The 12,989-nt window shown below is 42.5% G+C and overlaps 1 protein-coding gene across 1 annotated transcript in view; it reads right to left on the reverse strand.

Moving 5' to 3' along the window:
- Positions 1 to 12,989, reverse strand: part of TTC27 (tetratricopeptide repeat domain 27) — a 1,875,723-nt gene that overhangs the window by 271,067 nt on the left and 1,591,667 nt on the right. Inside the window, exon 16 of the mRNA XM_086926895.1 lies at positions 4,694 to 4,859. Coding sequence (XP_086783021.1) covers positions 4,694 to 4,859 — 166 coding nt within the window. The remainder of the gene's footprint in view (positions 1 to 4,693; positions 4,860 to 12,989) is intronic.

Raw genomic sequence — 12,989 nt, forward strand, 5'->3', positions numbered from 1 at the left:
TTCCAGGGAATTTCGATACACAAAATCGCCATAAATGTCTAACTTCAGTTGAGTTGATGGTTTCAGCAGTATAGCAACAGTTTGCATATATGATGATTGACACCCTCTTTTGTGACCCTGTCAGTACTGCACTCACTCATGTCACATATATTTATCACAACTGTGTGTTGCACCACCAAACTCAAGATCCAAAGAATAATTTGGTCCATCCAATGTTGTTACTATTACATTTCGTTATTCTCCTTTTTCTCAGTCTAAGACGATTGCTGGCGTCCCGAGTTTGAAAACTCTTAGGGCACATGAGCCAATCATTATCGACCTACCATGGATATAGAGGGTACAGTCCGACTGTGGAGTTACAGATAGTTTGAACTTCGCAGCGCAATTGCATTTCAAAACAGAGTCAAAAACTTGAAATTCATATCAAATAATGAGCCCTGAAGAAGTTCTCTGAAGCGGGATAAAACGTGTTGGCTGTTTGGCGTTCTTTTATTGATAAAGAAATGTAATAGTTAACAACATTGGATGGACCAAATTATTCTTTGAATCTTGAGTTTGGTGGTGCAACCCACAGTTGTGATAAACTTGACTTTGGTCGTGAAGACTGCTCTGTAGATACAGCGGGAGCAGTGGTGGTGCACACCATTGAAGTTTGATACTCCAAGCATTGGACTTTCTGTGGGATATTTGTGTGGGAAACTTTTGTTTCTTCCTTAGGGGGAGGTGCGTCACGTGCACACTTGGTGTGTATGTTTGGTTTCGCTGTTTCTTTTTTGTATTGCATGTCACAGATATTGTTAATCCACTTCTCTGTACATGCTTGACTGCAATGATAGATGCATACATACTATACTGAGATGCTATATTCTCAGACTTTTTTCTCAATAAACATTTCTGAACTGTAAAATCAGAAATAGGATGTGAGACACCCCTCCACACTCTCCTATAAGGACTGCCCAAACCATTTGTTGAGCTGGAAATAATTTTGCGTTAAAGGGCTTTTGTATATTAAGAAAATCCCTAAAATTGCAATCACTGCGATTTTGTGAATCACTGGGTTTTTGACTGAAAAAGGGCTTTGTACATCGGGCCCACCTTACTCAAAATGCCATTCGTAGAAGGCTCAGTTCGGAAATTATATAAATGCACTCCCTCCTACACATAAGGCCAAGAAACAGAACGCTGAAACACCTGCAGTAAAAAAAAAGAAGGAAATGCTCTCATGACAACCCTTAATACTGCCAAATAATTTCATATCCAAAATGGAAATCATAATTTCCAAGACAGAAGTGAAAGTCCTCTCCAGCATTTCAAAAGGTGTCCAAAAAGCCTTCTGCTAGCAAGTGGATCCAGTCGAAACCAGTTCTAGCTTGTTCAGCAGGACATTCCTCCCGGGATTTAACATCTCTTTGCAGAAGTGCTCACAATGTAAAATGGTGGGCTCGCTAACAAAATATTATGCATTACTGTTAGAAATGGGGTTCTCTAGTTGGCTAGGGTTTGCACCTTTGTCCAAGTAGGGACCCTTCCTTTTAGTCAGGATAAGGGAGTTACACTCCTAAAATAACCCCAGCTCACCCCCTTGGTAGCCTGGCACGAGCAGTCAGGCTTATCTTAGTGGCAGTGTGTAGAGCATTTGCACATAATTACTCACACTAGGTACGGTCTCAATCAAACTACAGACACAATTGTATTAACCCATGTCAAGAGAAAAAACCTAGCGTGTTGTACAAAGTAGGGGGATCCCTTTTTAAGGATGAGAACCCTCACTCACCCGAATGCGTCAGGCTTCATCATAGGGTTTCCTCCCCAGTGTGGGCTTCAACTCTCCAAAAAGGATGGAAGAGGAGCTGAGGTGTTTTATTTGGTTGTTGGTAAGAGGGTACCAAAAAACACAGTGAGTGAGGGGCAGGGTGCAAAAAAGAAAAAGTAAGTGTGTGAAAATTGGTAAAACTGTCTCTAGGAAACCAAATGACTTTATTGTGCGGTGTCCCGGGGCAGCATTAAAAACTAAGAGGACTAGTGGTTAGCAACAAATAGACCCCTAATATTGGGACAACATGATTCTGCCCTCTGTTAGACCCCCAACAGGGTTCAATGGGCATTCGTCAGGACTGGAATTGCAATTAGTCACCCAGCATAAAGAACATAAAAATAATGTGTACACAAGAAACAGACGTTTATACTGGCCCCCAAAGATTGGTAGCCGTATACAGAGAATTTTGTGGAATACGTGGTCTCATCTGTAAAAAATAGAAAACAAAACATAACCAGAATTCTTCCAGTTTGTTTGAACAAACAATCTTAAAAGAACAGGAAAAGGAGAAAAGGAGAAAGATCCCTAAACATCAGTAATCCCAAAGGAGGGGTACCCTTTGGCTGAAGAGAGGTAATCGAACACAAGTGACCAGGTAATCTCTAAAATAATTTTTTTCAGACACCTCGGATTACTGGTGTTTGGGGATCTTTCACCTTTTCCTATTGTTTTAAGATGTATCTGTAGATTCTGAGTTTAGGCATACTAAACTTTATGTTCCTATCTGGTCCAAATGGTAAGTTATATTTATAAGACATCATAAATTAACTCCCATGCTTTCCTATGGACAGGTAGCCTTTCAATAGTGAAAAACGAAATTGTCAGTATTTCACTATCAGGATATGCCACACACATCAGGGAATGTCCTACCTTTCACCTACACTGCACCCTGCCCACATGGGTACCTTGGCCCTACCTTAGGGGTGACTCACATGTAAGAAAAGGGATGGTCAGTGCCTGGCAAGTGGGTGTCCTTAACAAGTTGACATGGCAGTACTAGACTGCACACAGACACCTCAGTGACAGGTCTGAGTTACCTTTGAAGGGCTGCTTGTGTGGGTGGCACAACCAGTGCTGCAAGCCCACTTACAGCATTTGATTTACAGGCCCTGGGCACACACAGTGAACTGTACTTAGGACTGACTAGTAAATAATAAAAACAATCATGGAATCACCAATCAATAACAACAATTTACAACAGGAGCACTGGCCCTTTAACACTGAACAGCATTGAGAAAGTGCGCAGAGACACTAAACCAGCAAAAACAGAGTCAAAACCGTGAGGTAGGAAAACAAAAAGACAGGGGAAACACAGAAAAAGATGTAAAGTCTAACAATTATTTAAAGAGCAAAACAGGCACTTTGCTAACTGACTGTACCAATTTCTTAATTTATTAGGGTCTCGGGTTCCCATACAAAGTTCAAAACTATAGGTTCTTCTGGAGGTTTTTGTCCCATAGGAATCTGTCTCAGCGGGTGGTAGCTAACAAGTGATCCCCTTCTCTAATGACAAGTAATCCAAATTGACTTAAAGTACCTAGTGTGTTATTCTTGGCAGGTCTTAATCTGAAATAATGCACTGTATAGAAGTCCTGTGCTCGGTTGAATCAGGTTGCTTTTAGAATTCTGTGTTTTATAATATTAGTGACCCGTACTTAATGGGCTTTATTCTTCTTTTATCACTATGTATTTATTTGTGATCAATTCTGCGTACTTTAATTGTTCTGTGAACCAAAATAAAGTAATAATGGATACAAAAATAACCCCTTTTATTGCCTCCCGTGGTTGTGTCGATTTTTCTTTCCCCCGAACTCTATGACTATGGTGTCCCTACTAATGTAAGCTTTCTAGGGCTACTTCAACTTAAACAAATCCCTAAAACATAATTAGAGGGAACACCATAGTGACACACAAACCCAATTTACTTTTTTTTAGAAAAATACAAAATATTTATTAATACAATTTTCTAGTTTGTTCAATATATTATAAATCACAATTAATTACATAAAAAGACAATAAAACAAACAATTATCATAGAGACTTTCACAATCGCACAACATACATACCACATTCATTCTTTCCCACATATACTCAATTCACACAAAAACATTGAAATTGATTTTCACAAGATATGCAATATCGATGATATGCAATCTAATAAGACCAAAAACATAATCAATTTATTTGGATGAATTGATAGGTCTTTATGTAGAAACGGGTGCAAGGCTGACTCAACGTGCGTTTCGACAGAAACACTGTGTTCATCAGGAGTTTCACCTCTAGATGTTGTGCAAGAAGTCTCAAGATAATATCGCCAATGAGAAGGGGAGGCAACAACTAGATGGTCTTCCGCAAAATTACTGTGATCTGATAAAAAAAGGACAAATTCCTTACAAGACGCAGGTCCCAAGAACCGCGATGTTAATGATGATAATAAACGATGTAGTCACGTTAGAAATTCTATCTGTCCCTCTTATTTGAGGTGGACCTAACTCGAGCCAGAGAGAGGTGCACAGCATCACACTATGTATGATGAGTGCTTGACAATATCGAGAAATGGCAGGACGAAAGGATGAAGAAACCAGACAGCCAGTCCTGGGTAAATACGAAGCCTGAGGCGATGAGCATATAGATATGGGCGGAAAACCTATCCCCATGAAGGGGATAGTTCATGGGGATAGGTTTTCCGCCCGTGCAGCCTGTTATCCAGCATCTAGCCGTCATCCTCGCGCCATAGCTATACGCTTCACACTAGTTTCTCAGGGGTCCCCTCTTTTTTGCATATGGTATCCCTGCTTCCATATGCACTGGATAACATGCCTGTAAGATGCACACGGAGAAAAACGAAGTTTCAAAAGCACACACAAGCTCGCTTACCTGTACATCCTTGTATTTGTCTCGTAAATCCATAAGCCGGTGATAAGCTTTAATAGCCTCTTTAAACTCTCCCACATCTGTGCACGTGAGGATATAGTTTTCCCATATCTGCCAGTGTTCGTAGTTGCATTTGATTGCTTCCTGCAGTGTTCGATAAGCTTTCACTCTGGTTACAAAAGTTGAAACAAATGTGTAGTTCAGTTGAAGACTGAATTAGAGGTTCATTATTGACAACGGCCCATACGTACATGATATTGCTAATGCAAATTCTTAATAAAAAAGAATGATCACATTTAGTCTGTTTGGCACAAATCTGCAGTAAGACCAGTTTCCCTGGTCTGTTCTGTTTTTAGGTCCGGCTAATTAAGCATTAGCTGTCTACTAGAGCTCATGTAATCGCAAAAAATAAGAAAACAAACATTTGCAATGCAATAGGTCTCGCATTAGGAAAGTTTGATCTATTGGTATTGTAAATTACTATTTTTTTATTTATGTGTTGGTTTTTAAAATAGCGAAATTAATAGCTTTGTCATTTACAATGCCAATAGTTTTAACTTTTGCAAACGTGACACTTATAGCATTTGTAATGCAATATGTGTTGTATTCACATGACTTAGATGTATTAATATTACTTATAACAATGGCTTTTATTTTTTTTAATAATTAATACTTACATAAAAGTGATTGTAATTTATAATGGCAATAGCTTAAACTTTTGTAAATAACTTTTGGGAAGATTATGTTCATTGTATTTTATTGTGATGAAAATCCAAGAACAGCAGTGAAATATTAACATCTTTTTGTGACATTTGTAATAAAGCTTGAAACATTGAGAGAACATATTAGAACCAGTTGTTGTTGAATGGTTGCACAGAGTGATGCGTTGGCGTTCAGTGGTGCTGAGTGATGCTGTGGCGTTCAGTGGTGCTGACTGATGCTGTGGCCTTCAGTGGTGCTGAGTGATGCTGTGGCCTTCAGTGGTGCTGAGTGATGCTGTGGCGTTCAGTGGTGGTGCTGTGGTGTTGAGTGGTGGTGCTGTGGTGTTGAGTGGTGCTGTGGCATTGAGTGGTGCTGTGGCGTTGAGTGGTGCTGTGGCGTTGAGTGGTGCTGTGGCGTTGAGTGGTGCTGAGTGATGCTGTGGCGTTGAGTGGTGCTGTGGCGTTGAGTGGTGCTGAGTGATGCTGTGGCATTCAGTGGTGCTGTGGCGTTGTGTGGTGCTGAGTGATGCTGTGGCATTGAGTGGTGCTGTGGCGTTGAGTGGTGCTGTGGTGTTGAGTGGTGCTGTGGCGTTGAGTGGTGCTGTGGCGTTGAGTGGTGCTGTGGTGTTGGGTGGTGCTGTGGTGTTGGGTGGTGCTGTGGTGTTGGGTGGTGCTGTGGCGTTGAGTGGTGCTGTGGCGTTGAGTGGTGCTGAGTGATGCTGTGGCGTTGAGTGGTGCTGTGGCGTTGAGTGGTGCTGTGGCGTTGAGTGGTGCTGTGGCGTTGAGTGGTGCTGTGGTGTTGAGTGGTGCTGTGGTATTGAGTGGTGCTGTGGCATTGAGTGGTGCTGTGGCATTGAGTGGTGCTGTGGCATTGAGTGGTGCTGTGGTGTTGAGTGGTGCTGTGGCGTTGAGTGGTGCTGAGTGATGCTGTGGCATTGAGTAATGCTGTGGCATTGAGGGATGCTGTGGCGTTGAGTGTTCTATTGTATGCAGAAAATGTAAGAAGAGTGGGCATTATGCCAGGATGTGTAAACATTTAAAGCCAAAGAAGAAACATTTACATTTGTTTGAAGAAGTGGGGGAGGAGTCAAACAAATAAGTGTTCCAGGTTGTGCATGAGGCAACGGGTAAGAAGAACATTCCCGACATGTGTGATAGCATGCAATAAGATTTTGAGGCTAGTTATGCACGAATATTTTGGTGGGGGAATTAGTGCATGGTTGGTTAATGAATGGTATTTGTTTGCAGAGATGAGCTGTTTGCCACTTAGTGAAAGCAGCAGGTACACAATGGGATGTTGTGGGGTAAGGCGCTGCTCAGCTGTCCTAACAAAGAAACGCCCCCGCAATAAAAATGTCAGCTTATGGGAATTAAGACGTAAAAATAGTAAAATACGCCCTTGCCATCAGTGCATTCCGCCAATGCACATAACCTTGATAAACCTATTGCGGCCTGGAGCAGGCTTGCAGGGTAGTTGCTATTAAGTACTATGGAGCGCTGGGGCGAACCGTGCTCGTCGGGGTTGGCTGCAGGCAGTGGCTCGGCTCCTGTGATGTGTTTGAAACTTCAAAGGTAAGTCTTATCTCTGAAAAAATGAAATGAGGGCTTTCTTTCTCCCACCCTAACCGAGAACTTAATTGTTGTGAAGCAAGTTTATTGGCGTTTCTTTCGCTCAGTGGTGCCGCAGATCTTTTATTTATATAGGTGTGGTGTAATGTCGGGATGTACAAAGGCTGCACTCCCTTTATCTATACATGAATATTTAAATCACAAGGTAGCAGGGAAGCTGGCAGCTGTGCGGCTATCCCTGAAATGATGCGGTAACCAGATGTGTGCTCTGAAATTCTAATATTCAATGTTATGGTGTGATGGCATTGCGCTGAGGGGGCGGGGGAGAGCATTCCTTTGAGGTCTGAAGCTCTTGCTGTGGCGGGTCTGATGCGTGCGACAAATGGTGATTTGTGAGGTGGGGGGGAGAGGAAGGGATTCCTGAACTGCACATGAAGTCTGGTGCTGCGAGGCTGATGAGCGGGGGAGCAGGGGCTTGCATATGGGGTGTGAGTGAGGCCAAGTGCGCGCCTGGCGAAGCGTCACGCTTCAGTAGACAACATGCATTGGGAGGAATCCGCTTATTCAACAGTGTTACTTCCTCTACAATAGTTTGGAGCTATAAATTGCTCGACCTAAAAAATGGCAAAAAGAGGAGACTTATGGTCATTGTATTTGTTGTTCAAGCATTTCACAGCCGGTTGACTGCCTAGCAGCTGTGTTACTCGGCCTAAGCAGTGCCTCCATCACAGTGAATGGATGGTGACTTCTTAGTGCAGTGGAGGGATGATGTTCTAATACAAGTTCACAGCCGACTGCCACACTAAAAACACCCTTGTAGCTGCTAGACTACACCAAGTCTCTGGTTCTGTGGTACCACAAGACCTGTAGCAACTCTGTGTCATATTGCATGTACCAGCACCAACAGGGTCGTCAAACCAATTTATGAGGTTGTCTGAAACCAGCAGCAGCATGGCTGTGCTTTGGTCTGTGAGGGGCCCCATTGTAGGGAGATACTTGAGATCAGGAGGCTGTGGAGAGTGTGAATCCGTTGCTCCTCAGCTTTCTTTGGGACTTTTCCCTGAGAGCCTATGTGTTTCCACATTTTCTCCTCATGGTGAGCTCTCTCTCTTGTTTCTGCCCCTCCGGAAAGCTGTCTCATCAGCAATATTACATTTCAGCTTCACAGGCTGCTTTTTTAACAGCATTGAGCAAGAGCAGAACAGCACAGCACTGCACTGGCAGGCAGAGGGTCTCCACATGGACAGTGCATCATAGACACGCTCTATTCTGTGCGGAATGTACTGAAGCAGAGATGTGGAAGCAGTCCCCTTCTGTTCTCTCCACGCCTGTTATGCCCACTCCCACTGCAAAGCCTGCCTTAGTTTCCATGTTTTTTTCGATTGGGTTAGTTAGCAGAAGGCAGTGTCTCCCTCGTTTCCAAGTGATGGGTGGGGGTTGGTTGCGCCAGCCAACGGGTAAGGAGGTGAGGTGATGTCTTCTCTCCAGAGGAGCCTTTGAGGCTGCAGTGACCGTTGTTGGTTTACACACACCATGAATACAAACGTCTTATTTACCCTCACGTAGCAGGACAGATTTGGAGGAAACCCTGTCTGGCATGGTAGTGCCACTGACTCCTTAATGGGGTTTTGGAGCCAAAGATTTCAAGATAGACGTGAGTCAACAGTGGCCCACTCTTCCCCTGTGACAGGATTGGGTATTCTGCTTCTGCGGAGTGTGTTGTGATAAGGACCTGCAGGCTCCCCTCTGATTAAGACCATGCTCATTGGGATTCAGGAGAGGTGGGTGCAGTTGTCCATCTCCCATTTTCATTCTATGCCAGGATACAGTGTTTCAACAAATGCAAGCGTATGGTCTCCTTTGATGTCCCCTCACTAGAGCGGCCTTGAAGTTTGGTCTTACGAGGTCAAAGTGCAGGAACACCTGCCCCTCCCCCCATACCCGCCTCAAGCACGGAGAATGAGGCGCACAGCCCAACACCAACTCAGGTGCTTGTTTGTGGCTTTCTCATGTCCTCTTTATCAGCCTACCCTGCGAGCCCAAGGTCCTGGTAATACTACAATGACTTACCGGCAATTCCATTATTCTGAGTTATTTCTTTCTCATTACAGTCCTATACAAATGTGGAGATCGCTTCGTCTCACGGAGCCATAGTTACTAGTCCTTTGTCAGTATCACCTTCTCAAACGAATATGAACTATTGCGCTCTCATTAAGGTTTTGTCTCTTCACTTGACCATCTTGTTATCTTAAGCTATTCTCCAATAACAAACCTAGACCTGGAGATTACTCTCCGAAGAAAAGGGGAGTTAGGGTGGGTGTAACCAACTGTTTGTTTGTTTATAAAGTTTTATATAGCGAAAGAGGAAAACATAATTCACAGTAATCGACTAACTAGTAAGCAATTATGGCAACACCTTCCTCATTACAGTCCTATACCAAATGAGGAATGTAAAGCTTTGTGGGTAATCAAGGCTAAATATTGCCTTGAACTGGAATCACATCAGCCAAATCATGAATGCCATAGTGTCCATTTGAATGAAGAGTGCCCCAAAAATGTAATTCCAAGCCACTGAAAGAACCTTGGAACCAAAATTCCCATAATGCAACCCCCACACTGAATCAGATAATGTTTAACCAACATTGAAGGCGATGCCCAAGTTGCACCGTGTAAATTTCCAAAACTGATGTTCCCTGAACCTCTGCCCATGGCGGAGACATGCATCATGTTGATCTTAGCCATCAAGGATTGAATTGAAGATTTTAATCCTTTGCTTAAAGGGCCAAAACTAAAAAACACATTTTCCACCTACCTGAAAGAAGAATTTTTCTTGATATAAATAGGAACTGGCCTCTTCACATCCAAGGGATGAGATGACAGTTGATCAGAAGAGGAGTCAATAACCATCTCAGGGAAAATCACCTCTTGTCACTCATAAGAAGGAGAATCCACATTTGGTTTAAAGTTTGGACTAGTTCTCATCACAAGTCTGTCAGAAAAAATGTCAAATAAGGGGATCTGAAATGCAGAGATCCTAATTCTCCCAACCTCCGTGCTGAGATGATGGCAACTAAAAAGAAGACCATCCAAGTCAAGCAGTGTAGACTGGCTAACTCCAGTGATCCAAGGGAGCTTTCTATATCAACTCTAGCACCAGATGCAAAACAGTCTACAAACCTTCTTTTTTCATTGATGGTATTGGAACACAAAAACCCCTCAGCAGCCTGCATACATAAGATTCAAGGGAGCCTATATACCTTGCCAAGGTTGTCTAAATGCCTTAATGGCTACCCACTGAAGCGTCAGGGTTGCAGGAGAAAGGCCTGAGTCAAAATCATCTAGAAGGATAGAAAGAACCTTTATCCCCTAAAATGAGGTAGGACATAGATATTTGGGGATAAACCACTTTCTAATTCACTCCCAGTAGACCCTCACCTTGAACCATGGACGCTACTATTAAGTCACTTGAAAACCCGCTTTCCTACAAACTTAACCTCTTAACTTTCAAACCCGTAATTTAAGCTTTGACAGGGACATCAGATTTCGGGAGAGATTAAAACAAGGAGAAGGACACAAAGAAAGAACTCACTTCTGATCCCTACCCATCTGACAAAGAACGGGAAACCAATAACAGCAAGCCAAGTGGGATCAATCATTATCACCAATGCCTACTCTGTCTTGATTTTCATGAATAATTTTGGAAAAGGGGGAAAAGCATAAAGATGGCCAGGGTGCCATGGATAAGACATTGCATCCATAGCAGAGACCTCCACCTTCCTGTACCTGAAGAAGAATTTCTGGCACAACGCATTCTCCTTGGTCACAAATAGATCTGGTAATGGATTGAGATGAAGATCCTGAGATGATGGAAGAAAACCCTGCTGAATTTGTCCTCCAACATATTCTCCTTTCTCTTTTTACATACTGCTGTGAAGGAAGGTACATTCCCTTTTGACCATCTGAAAATCCGCTCTCTTCTGTCTGCTAGACAGAGTGCGTCCCTTTGCCTGTTCAGATAAGATCGAGTCATTATACTGTCCATTATTATCACCACTAAACAGCCAATAGTGTGATGAAAAAAAGGCGAATACGTTATGCTTCACTCTCTTCAGTTCCTTCCAATTAGAAAAATATTTGACCATCTGAAAAGGCAATCTGCCCTTGAACATTTGAGTGTCCAATATTGCTCCCATCCACACCTATTTGCATCTGTCATGATAACTTTAGTCTTGGAAGGAGTCAAAGATGTCTCAGTTCTCAGATGCAAGGGATTGAGCCACAGGTTCACTTCTTGATTCACCTCCTGTGACAACAGAAGAAGAGTATTCTGGTCCATCGATCCCACATGCCACCGTTTCAGAATGTGGCAGACAAAGACTCCCAGTTGAAATTTCGCCCAATAGATAACTAGGGCTGCAGCTAGATCTCCCTGCACCTGCTGCCAGCTTCATGCTCTTCATACCCCTATGGCCTTGCAACTAGGAAATATGACTTCATATCTTCAAGTTCCTTGTTTCTGACAGGAGAACCATCCCCACATCTTTACAAAACCTTGATCCAATAAATTTCATTAACTGAAATGAAATCAGGTTTGATTTTTTTCCAATTTATTTCAAACCGATGATCATGCAAAGGAGTACCTTCTGAAGATGATCCCTAGTTTGCTGAATCCAGGGGGGAATGAATCATCCAATCATTCAACTATGGTTGTATTGATATACCCTTCTTGTGCAACAGGGTTACCAATGGAGCCAACACCTTAGTGAAAACCCTGAGCGTTCTTTGTTGAACAACTGTGAGAAAAAAGAATTGAAAGTGGTGACAAACCATAGGGACTTCTTATGCTCTTGATAAATCAGTAGGTGGAGACAAGCAGCTGCACATCCAACTTCAACATTAATTCCGTTTTGGAACCAAAGGTATTATTCTCTGTAGGCATTCAGTTTTGAAAGAAATTGTGGACTGTTGACTGACTTGTCCTGCATAACATCGGGTATGCGGGAATGGTTCTTATTAGTCCCAATAAAAAACCCTCATGCACGTGTTGGTTATTGGCGATGTTAAGCGGTATATCTTGGTTCTCCGCTGTCCCTTCCACGTGTCTGCATAATCATGGGATTTAGTGGTTTATGCAACCTCCAACCGGGAGGTGATACCCTCAGTTAAAAACAGTAGTGATCAGTGATGGTGATGGTGACGTGAAAAAGTGAAAATTAGTAAAAAGTCTCTCTCTTCCAGACAAATATTTTAATAGTTCTGGTTTCTGGAGGCAAATGTAAAAATTTTGATGTAGGTGAACAAGAGTGGTTATGACTCTTTCACACTAGAATTGTGGTATACGTCGACATGTTTCAGCCCTTGGGTCGCCAGAAGGCCGGTGGGGCTTTCATCAGGACAACGGTGCAGGGTGTATAGAGACCTCTCACGTCTCTATATGTGAAATTTCAAAGCGAAATTAGATTTAAAGGAACATGTCGTTATGCTGTTCCTAAAGAGGTCAAATAGTACCTGGAAAGAAAAAAGACATACTAGACAATGGGAAAAAGGGGTATGGGAAAACACATAAGACTAGTCAACTGGTTTGTAAATACCAGGAACACATATAACGCACATTGGCGTAGCAACTGAAAAATGGTTTTCCCATACCACTTTTTCCAATTGTCTAGTATTTCTTTTTTCTTTCCAGGTACTATTTGACCTCTTTAGGAACAGCATAACGACATGTTCCTTTAAATCTAATTTTGCTTTGAAATTTCACATATAGAGACGTGAGAGGTCTCTATACACCCTGCACCGTGGTCCTGATGAAAGCCCCACCGACCTTCTGGCGACCCAAGGGCTGAAACATGTCGACCTATATCACAATTCTAGTGTGAAAGAGTCATAACCACTCTTGTTCACCTACATCAAAATGTTTAAATTTGCCTCCAGAAACCAGAACTATTAAAATATTTGTCTGGAAGAGAGAGACTTTTTACTAATGTTCACTTTTTCACGTCACAGTCACTATCACTGATCACTACTGTTTT

The sequence above is a fragment of the Lissotriton vulgaris genome, chromosome 6, assembly GCF_964263255.1.
Source record: "Lissotriton vulgaris chromosome 6, aLisVul1.2, whole genome shotgun sequence".
Classification (NCBI taxonomy): Eukaryota; Metazoa; Chordata; class Amphibia; order Caudata; family Salamandridae; genus Lissotriton; species Lissotriton vulgaris.